This window comes from Prionailurus viverrinus, chromosome D3, assembly GCF_022837055.1.
Source record: "Prionailurus viverrinus isolate Anna chromosome D3, UM_Priviv_1.0, whole genome shotgun sequence".
NCBI lineage: Eukaryota > Metazoa > Chordata > Mammalia > Carnivora > Felidae > Prionailurus > Prionailurus viverrinus.
Genome location: NC_062572.1, coordinates 64,070,330 through 64,088,077, shown reverse-complemented (window position 1 = coordinate 64,088,077; position 17,748 = coordinate 64,070,330). Strand labels below are relative to the sequence as shown.

The following is a 17,748-nucleotide window of genomic DNA, read 5'->3' as shown; positions in this document are numbered from 1 at the left end:
ATTTTCCATTATTTGGTAAAAAGTCCTGATCAACTTCTCTTAAGGATTCCATTTCCTTAAACTAAATGTGTATTCCCTGTAGCTAAGCTAAGCACTTCATTCTGTGCTTTCCTCTCACTCTGGAGCTCCCATTTGTTTTCTACCTTGTTAGACAAATACCAGTCTACCCCTCAAAAGGTAAAGAGATGAAAAACTTACATTATAGGTACAGATAAGCTTTCCTTGGTTTTGTTTAATTATTTAAATAATGTTTTGTTCAGGGTGCCTGGGTGGCTCAGTCGGTTAAGGGTCTGACTTCGGTTTAGTTCATAATCTCGTGGTCCATTTGTTTGAGCCCTGCATCAAGTTTTGTGTTGTCAGCTCAGAGCCTGGAGCCTGCTTCAGATTCTGTCTCTCGCGCTCTCTCGGCCCCTCCCCTGCTCACACTCTCTGTCTCTCTCTCCCAAAAATAAGTAAACATTAAAAAAAAAATTTTTTTAATGCTGTTTTGTTCTGTTACCAATATAATTTCTAATGATACTTAGCACTTGAGCAGATAACCTATCTGACCCCTCTTTGATTCAAACTGATTTTTAATAAATCATGCTATCCTAGTATCAAACTGTATCAGCCATCACACGTGGTTTATTTAATGGGCTCCATCCTTTAATAAGAAACCTAGCCCCACTTTTCTCTGTCTCACCACAGGCATTACTGGAAGTCCAGTGTGGGCTATGCATCACTGCTTGCAAATGGAGAGTATATTTCTATCTTTCTTGTAAGAAAACTCTCAAAGAATAGGATTACTGCTTAATTATACGGTATAAAAGATTCAGTAACAATGAAACCATTATTATGCTTTGCAAGTTCAAAGAGTCATGTATTTTGAAAAGAGGCTATTAATGTTTTAAGAAAATTCATCCTTGCAGATACCAAAGGGAGTGGCTCTTTTAAAGTTAATATCTAAAATGAAACTTACAATGATTTTATAAATGCACTTCATGAAATTAAAAAAAAATGTTTAATTAAGAAATTCAGCAAGTATGGGCTTATTCAAATCTATTAACAAATTTATTAATCTTAAACAATCAAGAGGTAAAGTGTACATAAAACAAACTGAATGTTTGTTGATTGCAAACACCTCCTTTTGTCCCTCACTTGCAATACAAAGGAAATAAGATGTACTAATTAAATTTTCTTGTTATTTGAATAAGTGACATGAACTTATTTCAAAAATTGTGGTTCAAAGTATTTGTAGTTCTTGGATTAAAGACAAAAGATATTGCTGAAATGAACTGTATTTTATAGCAGTTTTTTTTTTAATTTCCCTTTTGTCTATACAATAATTACATATGACCAATCTCAAAATTGTACTTACTCCATTTTTTTCACAACTCTGCCTATACCTTCTATTTGACAATTTTCTTCTGTTCCCTATAATCCAAACTGGATTTTTTTTTTAAATCCCACACAATTCCCCAATTCAAATATTCTTCCCTGCCACTCTACTCTATAATAAGTTTCCCAGTCTTCAGTTTCTTGGCATACACCTGACATTTTACTATTTTTCCACAGAATGCCTTTTATTTCTTATGTGAATGTGGTATTTTTCTTACGTTTCTTCATGTGAATGTTGAAGTTGCCCTACTATGAAACCTGGAAACAAAGAAGGTAGTGAACAACCATTTACTGATACAATGGAAACTGTATTTTTAGAATTAAAAACGCTCCTTAAGCTACACTCCAAATGTTCCCAATGCTTATTAGTTAAGCCCTTATGATATACTTGGTTAGAGCTATTTTCACTTACAGTTAAAGCACAGTAATGATGAAATATTTTTAGTAATCGTTTTTGAGTAATGAAAATAAGACATACATAAGTAAAGATCAGTATAAACATTCCAATTATCTGCTAAATATTTCACGTAATTTATTTTTTCACATTCAACTGTTAAGATCTTAGGTTTCTGATGATAGGAACAAAATTTAGCTAACTAATGAAAGGGGGGCAAAACATATCTATGTAGTATATCTGATTATATAGTCCATTTCTATTCAAGAAAAACTTTTAAATGATCTTCATTTTCATTTTTCCTACAGTTATTAAGGCCAATAAAGGATCTATTCCCTGCAATATTCTTTTCTTCTACAGAACTGTTTTAATGTCTAAAACAGAACAGAAACCCTTTATAGATTTTTTTAAAAACCTAAAAAACGGCCTTTGATATTAATTCTAAAACTCTTTTGTGTAAAATTTTATGCTCTTAAAAATTACTGAAGACCCCAAATAAACCTTAGTTGGGCTACTTCTATAGATATTTCCTGCATTTTAAATTAAAACTGAGACCTCTCAAAAATATTAATCTAAAAGTAAGTGAACATTTTAACATTTTTTATGAATAATAACTATTTTCTAACACAAAAAAATTAATGAGATGAGTGGCACTCCTTTCATTTTGCAAATCTCTTTAATGTCTGGTTTAATAGGTGACTGCTAGATTCTCATATTTGTTTCTTTCTATTGTGTTATTTTGATTTAAGTAAGAAGAGAACCCAGCCTCTAAATATATACAAACTTTCAGAATTTTAATTATGTTTTCAGATAATTATGGATAGTTTTCTTTGATACTTAATTCTCAGGCCTACCATCCAGGCTGCATCAGAAACTGAGTCTGGGGCCCAGCAATCTATAGTTTAAGTTGCTCTCCAGGTGATACTGATACAAGACAAAGTCTGAGGACTTCTGATCTACTTTACATTGACTAATACAACTCTTAACTTCAGTTAGATCACTATGGAAGAGACAGTGGCAAGGTGAATCACTTCAGTGAATAAAAACTCATACTTGATACCAATGGTTACTGTTTCTCTGTGTTGTACAACCCCATTACTTTTAAATTTGACACCTCTTTTGTTCGAGGGGTCACTATAAAAATGTACTAACTTTTTATATCTGGTTTATGGTTGCTAGTCTATGGTGGAACTTGAATGCTTTAAAGTTCATTAAAAATGAACCCCCTCCAAATTATGTATTGCAAAACAAATACAGTGTCTACCCAGCTTTAAGAAATATATCACCTGATAAGAAAACTTACATAAAAAAAAAAGTAATGTCCTAATCTACAGTTTTACTTCAATGAATCAAGCTTTGCCATATAGAAGGTGATACAAAAGGAAACAGATTGATTTGTCTCCACAATCTGACCTAAATCAATCTAACCAACCTATGTATTACCTGCAAAGGCATTGATTATTTCAGCTTCCAGGTATTTTTCCTGGAATGCGTACTTTTACTGGAATGTGTAGCTCATAGAAACCCAGCACATTCTTCATACTAAGTTACTTTTTCTGTGATGTAATTTTCAGCTCCTTAGGCATAAAGAGTATATATAGCACTTTATCATTTTCTATTACTTCTAATGAGAGGAAACAATGTCCTTCTAAATACAGCACCAGGGCACCTGGGTGGCTCAATTGGTGAAGCGACCTTTATTTCGGCTCAGGTCATGATCTCATGGTTGTGACATTGAGTCTCATATCAGGCTCCACACTTGGGTATGGAGACTGCTTAAGATTTTCTCTCTCTCTCTCCCCATCTGTCCCTCTCCCTCTCTCTAAAAAAGAAACAAACAACAACAACAAACAAACAAGAAAAAAACCCAGCACCTTTTAAGGCACCATTAACAATTTCTTTATGATAGGTTTCATTAAGTATAAGAAGACTTCCAGGGGCGCCTGGGTGGCTCATTTGGTTAGGTGATTGACTTCAGCTCAGGTCATGATCTCATGGTTCGTGAGTTCAAGTCCCACATTGGGCCTGTGCTCACAGCTCAGAGCTCAGAGCCTGGAGCCTGCTTCAGATTCTGTGTCTCCCCTCTCTCTCTACCCCTCCCCTGCTCATACTCTGTGTCTCTCTGTCTCTCAATAATAAATAAATGTTAAAAAATTAAAAAAAAAAAAAAAGACTGCCAGATTTCTGATACTGAAAAATTCAAGAAACTTTCAAAATATCATATTTTAAATAATGTCTGAAAAGAAAATTATTCACATGATTGTGAGTCCTTGTCATTATCTAAGCATCTAAAGTAATGATTAATAGAGACTAAAAAGTATTTATGGATTAAAAAGGAGTGGTCTTATGTGCCTGATTCTCTTTTGCATACATCAACTGAGAAAAAACAAACAGGTAAATACTACTATGTCTATAGTCTACAGTAAAAATAAGTTTAGGCAGGAAAACAGATTATTCTAGAAACCCTAAAGATGGATAAAAATAACAGGAAAAAACTTCATTCATTTGTTCATTTTAAAAGCATTTACTAGGTGCCTACCAACTGCATAAAACATTTTACACCCCTTTCTCTCAAGTCCCAGGGAATAAACAAGCACATTAAGAAAGTAAATCTATAGATTTCAGTGTGCCTGGGTGGTTCAGTCGGTTATTTGTCCAACTCTTGAATTTGGCTCACGTCATGATCTCATGGTTCATGGGATTGATCCCTGCATCAAGTTCCACACTGTCAGGGCAGAACCAGCTTGGGATTCTCTCTCTCTCCCCTCTTCTCTCTGCCCCTCCCCCACTCTATCAAAATAAATAATTTTTTTTTAATGGCAAGTTGGGGTGCCTGGATGACTCAGTCAAAGTCTGACTTTGGCTCAGGTCATGATCTCATGGTTTGTGGGTTTAAGCCCCACATGGGATTCTATGCTGAAGGAACCTGGAGCCTGCTTCAGATTCTGTGTCTCCCACTCTCTCTGCCCCTCCTGTGCTCACATCAAACTCTCTCTCTCTCTCTCAAAAATAATAAACATTAAATATTTTTTTTTAATAAAGTAAGTCTATAGATTTAGATTTTACAGTATTTTTAACCTACCAAACTAATTAACTTAAATACAAATAGCTTAGGAAGCATCACCATTTGAGTAGTAACTAAGTTCTCCCTATGGAAGATTTTGAACTACTGTGTTATACCCTAAGAAAAAAATAAAACACTTAAACAAACATATTTACTTTCAAAATATCAAGATTTACCTTAAAACAGAAAGAATAACACTAAATCCATGATAAAAGTGACTGTTTCTCTCTTATAAACCTTCCTACACTACTAAAATAAAGAGCCAATCAAAACAGAATTTAAAAGGCAGTAACTGAAATGAGTTTGTATTTTTAAGAGTGGGAAAAACAAATTTTTGAAATACATTAATTATATTTTTATCTCTAAAATTATGACTGCAAATAAAAAAGCTACATAAGCCAAAAAAGGAAGGCATTCTTCTTTTTTGGTAGTAAACCAACAAAGAAAACCATAATAGCTAGCCAGTCCTTAAGAAATGTTGACTATATGCTCGATACGTACAAAACCTTGCCCACATTATCTCTTTCAACTCTCACACACCACAGGCAGAGAGGTTCTATTCTTATGGGCACATTCAGAAAAGAGACTGAGTCATAGAGAGAGACAACTTACCCAAAGTCACCCAATGGTGGAGGGGCAATTTAAAACTAAAGATGTTTATTTTAGATCCTGACACATTAACTCCTATGTGAGACTGTTCCTCAGAAGTAAAAAAGGATGTGCATCAATTTGACATAAAGTTAAAGAATGATGAAGGAAAGTTTCCAATTAAGGAACAATGACTTTCTTACCTTCAGGCTTTGTGACAAAAGGTTCAGAGAGCATTACTCTGAAGTGCTGACACAGACAAAGAGCCACCACCCCTCTCGCTGTACAAATGGACAGCTCCAGATTAGAAGAGCCATCCTCAGGAACTACAGGGAACTTTCCACTTACTACAGATATCTAGCTCCTTGTTTTCATTTACGAATGTTTTTCACTTATTTATATACTGATATAAATGTTCATTCTGTTATAAAGTCTGTAAATCATAAACAATAAAGTTTTTCAGTTATACCAGTCCTGGTTTTTCCCCCTCAAATTTTAAAAAATAAACAATAAAAAAATTTTTCCCCACAGTTGAGATAAACCCAAATCAGGCTTTGAGTCCTGTCACAATCAAATAACCCTGAACAAACTTCTCAAAGCTTCCTCAAAGGATACCAGCTCTGAAAGAAATTTATGTTTGCAATCCCATTCTAGAGCTTAAATTTTTAATTTCTTGCCCAAATAATGCTACATCACTGCATTGATAAGTGAAATACCATTCACTCCAAATTTGCTTCAGGAAAACAATGTTTTAAGTGACCACAGGGCAATACACTGACAAAGGAATTAACAGACTGTCACATTTATGGTGGACACACAATGCCCTCTGCTGGACAAGCTGAGGATACTTCAACCAAGCTAAAGTATCAACACAGCAATAAACCCAGGCAAAAAAATTTCTGGGAAATCTGTAATTGAGTCTCATATTTTGCCTTTTTGCACATTATTGTTGTATACATTTTGAAATTTTTTCTATGCAGTGAAATATTTTCCTCCACACACTTCTAAAGTTATCAATCTGACCCTCTTGTGTCTCATCTAAGTTTACAGGTGGAACAGTGTGTTGGGGGCAAATCTCCAAGAGATCCCCAATAAAATGAAATCTAAGTATCTTCTTCCTCTCTGCTCCATCTCTCATGCCAAGGAACTGGGCACAGAAGAATCAGTGGAACTCTGATTACAATTCCAAACCACTTTCATCTGAAAGCAAAGTCATGGATACTACACCTGCTCAAGTTGGCAGATAAGAAGACAAAAGGTATTTTATTCTGAAGAATGGGAGCAATGTTACTTATAATAAAAACTGCACCATCAACACTGAGACTGGAGAGTTACATAAGAGAATCTAAAGTTTTAAAGTTTTAATACGTCACAGTCTGTGCCTAAGACATAGTGGATCCAAAATACACAATGGAGGGGCGCCTGGGTGGCGCAGTCGGTTAAGCGTCCGACTTCAGCCAGGTCATGATCTCGCGGTCCATGAGTTCGAGCCCCGCATCAGCCTCTGGGCTGATGGCTCAGAGCCTGGAGCCTGTTTCTGATTCTGTGTGTCCCTCTCTCTCTGCCCCTCCCCCGTTCATGCTCTGTCTCTCTCTGTCCCAAAAATAAATAAACGTTGAAAAAAAAAATTAAAAAAAAAAAACAAAAAAAACAAAATACACAATGGAGGAGCTTCATGATACTTGAGGCACTTTTTAACTACAAGTTCTAAGGTATATTTCCTGCAATGAACCACATTCAAAATTCATGTATATAATTAAATATGTAATACTTGTCTAAATTATACAAAGTCTAATTATATCACATATGTAAAAACCACTTTGAAATATAAACTGTCAGTAAAAAATGACTATAAACACAAAACATTTTAAAATAAATTATTACAAATTTTTAGAGGTTGAGGAATACATCATACTTGCATTTGTCCTGATATAATTGGTATTTCCTTATATAATCTAATTTCATTAAAACTAAACTTGAAAATTAAAGGCATTAATCCTAGCAAGTAAGACTTAAAATGCTAACTGTATGATATCAATAATGAAATAATTAAAGACCAGTTAAGAAAAAATAACCAAAAGAAATGCCGTTTCAAAAGAAAGAGAACATGTCTCTCATCTAGCACATTGTAAGTTTTTGATTTTTAAAGTCATGTTTAGAGCACCCTCTAGTGGAAAACTGGTGACAAGATGCTTAAAACCTGCTTCTGAAATTTTATATTCTATTTCCATTAAAACAAATTAATTGTGAACTGGACCACAGAAGTGTATTAAATAGACTCTGATTTCCAAGTCTTATTTTTAAAAATCCCCAACAACACACACACACACACATACACACACACACACACATACACACACACACACACATACACAAAGACAGAGCAGTTCTCAAAGTCCAAAAGAAAAAGGTCTATTATTTATCAATTTCCAAAAGAAGAGACAAGGTATGTGACAAGATACGTGAAAATAACATTATAGATGTAATGGCACTCTATACATTAAATAATTGCATTGTAGTTATAAAATAATTATAAAATAATTTCAATACAAAAACAAACAGAATCACTTTGGTACTTTGATTCTTGTGGTTAAAAGATTCAATTAAAATATCAGAGCATTAAGGAACAACACAGGAAAACTTTCTCCAAATTAAAATTCTCTCCAAATACACCATAACATTTTCTGAATATCCTCTGCTACATTGGCAAATTTGGCGAGAACCTCCACAACATTCTGTGGTCCTAGTTACTACAGGGACAGCCTGGCCTTGACACAGACATGAATCCCACAAGCAAATTCTGTCACAGATAATTTTTCACACTAATATATGAAATTCTAGATTCTGTGAATTAATAATTATATATTAATAATTAGACTACATTTGATATATTAAATTACATTTGATGTGTTAAATTCTTGGTATCACAATCTGGAGGAATACTAACAAAACAGAAAATGTTCTTACCTGAGAGACCATTTTAAGAGTAATTTAAAATCTATTTTCTATGCAAGACTGAAGAAACTTGAATTATTTAGCCCAGGGAAGAAAAGACTACACAGAAGAGAAGAATTATTTACTCATTCATTAATTCAACAGTGATCTATCAATCACTTTAGCTAGGTGGTGTTCAAGGTTCTGGAGGAATGGTAGCAAACTGGATGGACAAGGTCCCTGCTCTCATGGAACCTGCATCCTGAATGGGAGAAGATGATGAGGAGATCAACAAGCTCCATGAGGACCTGGTTTTGTGTCTGTTCTGTTCATTTTGGTATCCCCAGAACCCAGAACAATACCGGACACATAACAGTTGCTCAATAAATCTTTGTTTTATCGTACAAAAAATGATAAATTTGGCTGGTGTTAAGTGCTTTAAAGAAACCGAAACAATAATAGAGAGTAATGGAGAAGGGTGGTGTGGCAAGTACATTTCAGAAGCCATTTCAGATCAGAGAGTTAGAAAAGGCTATTCTAAGGAGATGCCACTCAAACTTAGACTCAATAACCAAAGTCAGATTTGCAAAGATCTGAGAGAAGAGCTTTCCAGAGAGAAAAACAAGGGCATTAGTCTGAGGCAGGAGTATTGACATTACACAATCAAATTGGTCAGTGTGGGCAAGCCACAACCACCACAGTAAAGAGTTCAGATTTTATTCAAATAGTTTGGGCAAAAGATGGTAGTGGCTTCAAATGGAGTCAAAGGAGTGGAAATGAAGAGAGTGGATAACTTCATGATCCATTTTGGAGGTGAAGAGTAGACAAGATTTGCTAATAGGTTTGATATGTGAAATGAGGCCAAGAGTGGAATTAAAAATGACTCTTAAACCTGGGGCTTAAACAACTGGGTGGATGATGTTGCAATTTACTGAGATGGGAAAAAATTAGGTGAGGAGCAGGTATTATTAAGCAGGTAGTGGAAGAAGGGAACAACTTTTACAACTGACCATATAATTTGGATGTCAAGTAAGTGGTTGGATATTTCAGTCTGAAGCTTAAAGAAATGGACTAAAGTACAGTGCTGTAAGTTTGAAAGTTGTTTGCTTCAAGATGGTGTTAAAGCCAAGGGGCTAAATAATTATCACGAAGAGGGGGATGAGAATGATTATTCCATGGAACTCCAAGGGGAAAAGCAAAAAATTAAAGACAGGGGTTAATGTGAGCTCATTCTAACACTAACTAGAGCTGTAAGTAAGGAAGTAAGTAAGTAACACTGTAAGTAAGCAGTAAGTAACACTAACTCAACTGCTTGCATACATTATTATGGGCTTTCCCCCAAAGGTGGCATTTTCAGAAGGAAGAGCGAGAAGACCACCCATAGAATTACTACTGAAGTGATTCTTTGTAAGGAATGGGAGTTTTGGGGGCACCTAGGTGGCTTAGCCAGTTGAGTGTCCAGCTCTTGATTTCAGCTCAGGTCATGACCCCGGGGTCGTGAGATTAAGCCCACGCTGAGCGTGGAATCTGCTTGGGATTCATTCTCTCTCTCTTTCTCTCTCCACACACACACACACACACACACACACACACACACACACACCCCTCTTCCCCTAGCTTGTGCTCTCAAAATAAATAAATAAATATTAAAAAAAATTAAAAAGAATGGGAGTTTCTTTCAAAGGTACCATATGAAGGGACTTTTAAGACTATATGATTTTTCAGGGGTGCCTGGGTGGGTCAGTCAGGTAAGCATCCAACTTTGGCTCAGGTCATGATCTCAACAGTTCGTGGGTTTAAGCCCTGCATCAGGCTCTCTGCTTTCTGAACAGAGCCTGCTTTGCATCTTCTGTCTCCCTCTCTCTCTGCCCCTCCTCCACTTGTGGACTCTCTCTCCTCCCTCTGTCTCTCTCTGCCCCTCCTGTGCTCATGAGCTCTGTCTCTCTCTCTCTCTCTCTTAAAAATAAACATTTAAAAAAAAAGACTTTGACTTTTCTTCACTTATGCAATGTGCCTACCACATTTTGCAACTTATTTTGTTTTATGCAACTTATTTTGTTTTACTAAGCAGATTCCACAGTAAAAATCACTGGCATATAAAATATACATCTACTGGTGGCCATGATTTGATACCTGTTTTTGTTAGCAAAAGGTTATCCAGGTGTCTGTCTCCAACTCCAAGTATGTATGTAATCACGCAATATCCAGCTGCAAATAACAGTTAAAAAATTGTGAAAACACATGCAAACCAGGTCAAACATACAAATGAGTATAAAAGCAGTCTGTGTTACTTTCATTTCAATTTAATTACTATTTTTTGATTTATCACCCAAATTCTCAATTGCGTAATTTTCTTTGACTCTATGAAGAGTTTATCAGTTGAAACTCAATATAAATTGCTATTTGCATGAGAAATAACATCTTGTAGAATTTTGTCAAATTATAAAAGTCATTTCTATCAAAAGTTAATTCAGGCTTCAGGAACCTTAATTATAACATGATTCTCCCATTTCTCATTTCAAATTGGACACATGTTACAGATGACAGCAGAAAAAAGAAGTGTCTACAGAAATACACATAATGAACTCAAGCATCCCACAACCCTATTATCTATAAGATAACAAAAGTAAATGTAGGTTTAAAAGAAAAATCTTTGGAGAAACAATCGTGAAGTGCCAGCAGATAGAAAAACAATTAAATTCACTTGAGTGGTAAAGGCGCTTAAGAAGTTCACAGCACAGTCTTCTAAAGTATTAAGAAAAATGACATGAGCAGGGCTAGGGGCAGAGTCACTGGCTCTATCTTTATTCTTTTGCCTTTCTCTTCTAAAAAGTCTGGAAACCTGCCATGTGTTGAAAATACTCAAATAAAATTAAGCAAATATCACCTTTTTGAAGATTATTTTTTCCATTCTATTTCTCTTATTAATGTAACAAGAAACATAACTTACAAACATACACATGGCTATATCAGTATTTACAAAAGCATGTTTATTTCAGTTAATATGTAGGAAAAAGACTGGACCACCTGTTAATGACCAAATTAATTTCACTGGATTAATCATTAATTAATTAATCATAGTTACAACTTACTGAAAGCTAGTCCCTTAGGTAGGTACATTACATTCATCATCTCTAGCCCTTTAATGATGCCAGTTAAGTATTGTAACTATCCTTCTAATGAAAATATCTCAGGCTCCAGAAGTTAACGAGATTGTCCAAGGTCACTAGGCTGGGATTTGAACCTAACTCTCACTCTAAAGTCCTTGGCTCAAGCCACTTCTGCATTGTATAACTCCTGTTCCCCAAAGTGGCTATTTAGACAGATGCAACACTCAAGATATTTAAGTTCAAGTGTATTTGTTTAGAATAACTAACCATAGACTAATTACAGGTGAAATTATACATTTTATATATTTCAAAATGTATCCATATGTACAGAATGAATGAAAGCACACTATTACCCAAAAAACGCTTCTAATCATATTACTGGTCTACTAACAATTTTCACTAAACTGTAACAAATCAGTTATTCTCAAAATATAGCCTGCAGTGTGACAGGAACTACTAGTTTGCCTACACACTATCTAATCTGTTTCTTCCTTAAAACAAAACCAGGATCTGGAAGACAAGACCATGCCTAGGTAAAAGACTGTATTTCCCACCCTCACCTGCACTTAGGCATGTCCAGGGAACTATAAGCAAAGGTAGGTTTGTGATGAGCATGTTTAAAGATGGGGCTGGCTGAGCTGGGAAGTGAGCCTTTTAGGTTTCTTCTCCTGGTTGGCTGGACTGCAAATATGATGACTGCATTTGCAATAGTCATTTGGGACCACTGGGAGAAGGCCAAGAGAATCACAAAGACCTTGGTTGGCCCTAACATCCATAAGCAGCTAAAGCAACTACAATGACTGACATCTGGGCTTCTTACAAAAAACAAAATGACTTGTGTGTGTACATCACTATAGATTATGTTAACTTCAGCTGAATACAATTGTTGACACATTAAGTGGTCCACTGAGGGACTTGAGGGCCACTTATATAAAGGGTGAGCAAATACAGCTTGACGGCCAAAATGGGACCTCCTCTGTTTTTATATTTTATAGAATTTACTGGAACTCAGCCACGTCCATTCATTTACCTATTTCTTGAGCACGACACTGGTCTGGCTGAATGGCTACAACAGAGATCATGTGGCCTAAAAATCCTAAAATACTTACTATGAGGAAGGTTGTAGAAAGAAACTAATTTGACTCTTGCTAGGAAACTGCTCTTCAAAATGTGATGCACAGAATGGCAGCATCACTCTCCCCTAGAAGCTTCTTAAAAATGCAAACCCTGGGGCGCCTGGGTGGCTCAGTCGGTTGAGCGTCCGACTTCAGCTCAGGTCATGATCTCACACTTCGTGAGTTCGAGCCCCGTGTCTGGCTCTGTGCTGACAGCTCAGAGCCTGGACCCCACTTCAGATTCTGTGTCTCCCCCTCTCTCTGCCCCTCCCCTGCTCATGCTCAGTCTCTCTCTGTCTCAAAAATAAATAAAAACATTTAAAAAAAATGCAAACCCTTAGGGCCACTTGAGTCCTGCTGCATCAGAATTTCTCGGGGCAGTGCTAGAAAGTGATTGCTATACACACCACAGTTTGTGTACTCCCTTCTGCTTTAATGTACTAGAATCCCCTGGGAATCCTGTTAAAATGAAGATTCTAATCAAAACATCAGGGGCAAGGCCTGAGATTCTGTTAATACAAACAAGTTCCCAGATGAAGCCAATGCTGCTGGTCCAGGGATTACAGTGGTAATGCTGGAGTGGTGCTGCTCTAAAACTGCTGCAAAATATGCAATCCACAAACGACTAATGGCCCTCCACTCCGACATCAGTGAGCGCCATGCTAAAGGAAATTCATAAAGAGAACACATAAGAACTTAGGACACCGAGCTCTCTAATACGTAAGTCACTTAGCAATCTGGCTGCCACTCAATACTTGTGAAGGATAGAAAACTCCTGATAATATGCATCAGAACGTTGTTAAAACACTGGCAATTTTCCAAAAGAACATCACTGTGTATCAATATACTTGATTTGTTGTATGGTGCAGCTTATCTTTTGGTTCATTATAAATTAGTTTTATCATTATTTACTTTGTTTCATTGTTTAGCTACCTCTACAGAGTAATGATTCACATGTGTAGCAACAGTACATTTGACCTAAAATTTTTACACAACTAGACATGCCATGAATTTTGCCTGTCTCTACTGACAAAGCAAGATGTTTTTATATACTACTTTCCATCATCACGTTTGCTTTTACAGTAATTATTACTGGATTATTTTCCAATGGAAATGGGAAATGTATGGGAAAGAGCCTTTACCCTGCCTCAGTGGGTTAAGGTCATAAATATGTTTAAGGGTCATTTTAATAGATGTTTTTGGTTTTTTCTTTTAAAGTTTATTTGTTTTGAGAGCGAGCGAGCGAGTGCACGACCAGGGGAGGGGCAGAGAGAAAGGGGGAGAGAGAATCCCAAGCAGGCTCCATGCTAATAGCAGGACACAGAGCTCGATCCCACAAACTATGAGGCCGTGACCTGAGCCAAAATCAAGAGCCAGACACTTAACCAACTGACCCACCCAAGCACCGCTGTTTTGTTTTGTTTTGTTTTGTTTTTTAAGTCAAGTGAGATAACAGATGATCTTCTCTCTTTCATATGTATATAAATGGGGTGGGGGGGGGGGGGTGGTGGTGGTGGTGAAATCAGGGTGTCCCAATAATTCAAAGTATCAATGCTTAAGAGAGAACATGCTGGAAAAGACATGAATTAAGAGTCAGATGATCCCCAGAAATTTTTAAAGCACAGATAACAGATTCAGAATAATATGAGATGGCACAGAGTAGATTGTCCAAGAGAATTTTGCCAAAAGGATACTGCCCGTTAGCGTTTTGAGCCCATATGAAATGCACAATATCTTTAAATTGGTATTACAATACAACTTTGATGTAAAATTCAGAGAAATATTAGAGAACCAAATGATACTATCTCCCTTTACTTAGCAAAAATATATTTGTAAAAATAATTAATGTTCTATTTACTTGCATGAAATATACTTGATACCTTGCATAATCTGGAAAAAAACTGTCACCAAAACTATTATCACTTTCTTCTTACACTCTGCCAAAAATCTAAACCTTTACTTTTTAAAATGAAACTTATACATACATCTATATGATAATGTCCAACAATCAGATTCTAGTACAAGGTAGCAACTTATTGATCACTAAATCCTCTAATGAAAAACTCAAATAATGGCTTTCAACCTCCAATATACCAAACACCCTAAAATACAAATGATTATTTTGTAACACAACAAGGTACAAAGGAAAAAGAAGGCTATTCAAAATAAGATGAAGAGAAGGCTTGCCATCAAATCGATTATCAGGAAAGGAATAAAAGTACAATATTAGGGAAAGAAAGGAGCAAGATCCAATTTGAACTGAAGTATCCAAGAGGTGCAATTAATTAATTAACTTATTTCTTTATTTTTGAGAGAGAGAGAGAGAGAGAGAGCGCGCGAGCGCATGAGCATGCAGGAGAGGGAAAGAGGGAGGAGAGAATCTTAAGCAGGCTCCACACCCAGCACGGAACCTGATCTCAGGACTGTGAGATCATGACCCGAGCTGAAGTCAAGAGTCAGACGCTCAACTGACTGAGACACCCAGGTGCCCCAAGAAGTTCAATTTGAAATGGCTATTTTTTTATATGAAAAACCCAGTCATATTTTAATTAGGTCTTGGAAAAAAATAGAACACTACATAAAAGACATTTTATGTAATAGAACATTTATGTAATAGAACATTTATGTAATAGAACATTACATAAAACAATTACGACATGCAACCATAATATACTGTTCCAGTAATTTTACTAAGAGTGAGCAAGGCTTTCAAAATTTTAGTCAATATTTATAGATAGTATGTGTGTGTATATATTTCAAGCAGAAAAAGTTACCATTCATTTGTTAAATAGATTCATGATGTTAAAAAGTTTTCAGTAATTAGGCGTGGTGGACTAAAGAATAGCCACACATTCTTTAACGTGCTTTTCACTCAAAGTGGGAACTATAACCCCTCCCTTTGGGTCCGGGCAAGCTCTGTGACTGCTTTGACCAAGAGATTATGACAGAAATGACAAATGACCAGCTTCCCAGTCCAAGCCATCAGAAACCAACAATTTCTACTTTCTGTTTCTTAGAATACTTCCTCTTGGAACCCAGCTCTGAGAACCCCAAGCCACAGAGAAGCCAGGTACAGGACACTCGACAGACAAGTCTTGCTATAAAAGACAGTATGAACTATGAACTGTCATGTGAGTGATCTTAGATGTCCTGCCTAGTCTTTAGATGATACGTAATTTTTTCAGAACACAGAAAACAAGAGTTGAAGGTCAAAAAAATAGGAAAGAAGAGAAAGGGGAAAAGGAAAGAAGAAAAGAAGGAAAGCAGGGAAGGAGATAAAGAAAAGAGAAATACAGAGTTGGGAGAGCAAGGGGAACTAAAAGAAATAATACATTTTCTCTAGAATGTTTCAATAATTTTTTTTTAGTCTTTAAATACACTGTACATGGTCATTTTTAAGGGAGAGCACAGTTACACGTACCACGTTATATTCCTTCAGTAAAAATACGATTAAAACCATAAAGGATTTTAATATACACATACATGTTTTATTTCAGTGCTTTTAAAGTTCCCAGCTATATTACATTTTCTTTATACTTCTCAGCCAACTAGATGTACTTCTTTATATATCAGCTAGTATAAATTTGGGAGTAAATTATGTTGTCTAAAATAATCTGGAATACTACCTCATAGGAACATTGTGAAAAATTTTTAAATGTCATGTATAAGAATCAGTTTATAAGCCATTAAATGATATGAAAGTTTAAATACAACTGTTACATGTGTCTAAAGTCCCTTACCTACTTTGCCTTAGGTATAAACAGGAACTTAAAACAGGAACAACTTATATACCATATCCCATCCAGGGCTAACTCTAGTGTCAACTCCTTTACTAACCCTCTTTTAAACAATCTAGCTATTAAAAGCAAAAACAAATAAAACAAACAAACAAAAAACTGCTTAAGAAAATTAAAAAATCCTCTAGAACATAAACTTCATGAGGATAGGTAGGCATAAATGGTCGAAACGATACGAATTAATCCCTCTGGCATTCTACTACCTACTTATTTCCAGGAAGGGACCATAAAATAAAATATCATGAGAGGCATCCTCCTAACATAGCTCTTGAGATTTATCTAAAGCATAATTATTGCTGAGACTTTTCCCTCAGTCTCTTTAATTGTAGTTACTCAAACACAGGGAAAATCTTGGAGAAAATTAACAGCTTCCAGGAAGAGATAACTTGTAATAATAACACAGTTAACTGATTGCAAAGATACATTCACCAAAGACTAAACAGAATTTATACCTTGTTAATTACTATTATGTCAAAACATTAATTGACTTCTTCTATCAGTCTTCTATCAGTCTTCTATCAGTCTTCTATCTTTTAGTCATCTTCTTATAGAGAATTGAAATGTTATGATCTGAATGTCTTTGTGGCCCCCAAAATTCACATGTTGAAATCGTACAGCCCTACGTAATGGTATTAGGGGGTGCTTAAATCATTAGGGTAGACCCCTCATGAATGAGATTAGTGCTCTCTAAAAGGAGAGTCCACACAGCTCCCTAGCCCATTCTGCCAGATGAAGATACAACAAAAAAGTCTTCTCCCCAAAAAGGGCCGTCAACTGACCAAGTAGGTACCTTATCTTGGACTTCCAGCCTACAAGCCACCTAATCTCTGGTATTTTGTTAGAGCAGCCCACATGGAGTAAGATAAAATCCTACAATGTACAAATGTGTATGAATATAGCAACATCAGGATAGCCTATTTCCTTGACTTCACTGCATCAGTGGAAAATAGAGCTTGAAAAACTTACCACAGCTTTTAACATAAGTGTCCATAACTTCAGCACTGATTCCATTTGGTCCATTCTCACTCGGTGCATATTTTCTAAAGAAGTTCTGAAAAGATATAATTCACATGTTTAGAAACTCAATACAATCCTTGACAAATCAGGCATTTTGCAATTGTAAAACATGACCAAGTACCTGGCCTAATGTTTAGTCAATAATTATAAAATGTGGACTTTAAAAAGTATATTCTAAGAATCAGTCTTACTACTGTGCTTGCAGACAGTTAAGATAAAAAAAAGTATGCTGCTACTTTTACACCTTAGGGGGAAAACATTAGATGAAATGAATTTACTTTTATTTCTCTATACTCTATCACTTTTTTTTCACCTTTCTTCTGAATGTAAACAATTCAGAGGGGGTTTTTTG

General features: G+C 35.8%; 1 protein-coding gene across 2 annotated transcripts in view; it reads right to left on the bottom strand.

The window, feature by feature from the left end:
* Positions 1–17,748, bottom strand: part of PIK3C3 (phosphatidylinositol 3-kinase catalytic subunit type 3) — a 151,954-nt gene that overhangs the window by 29,300 nt on the left and 104,906 nt on the right. For both annotated transcript variants that reach the window (XM_047828089.1, XM_047828090.1), the window contains 2 exons: positions 17,346–17,430; positions 10,491–10,565 (listed from right to left, as the gene is read on the bottom strand). In XM_047828089.1, coding sequence (XP_047684045.1) covers positions 10,491–10,565; positions 17,346–17,430 — 160 coding nt within the window. The remainder of the gene's footprint in view (positions 1–10,490; positions 10,566–17,345; positions 17,431–17,748) is intronic.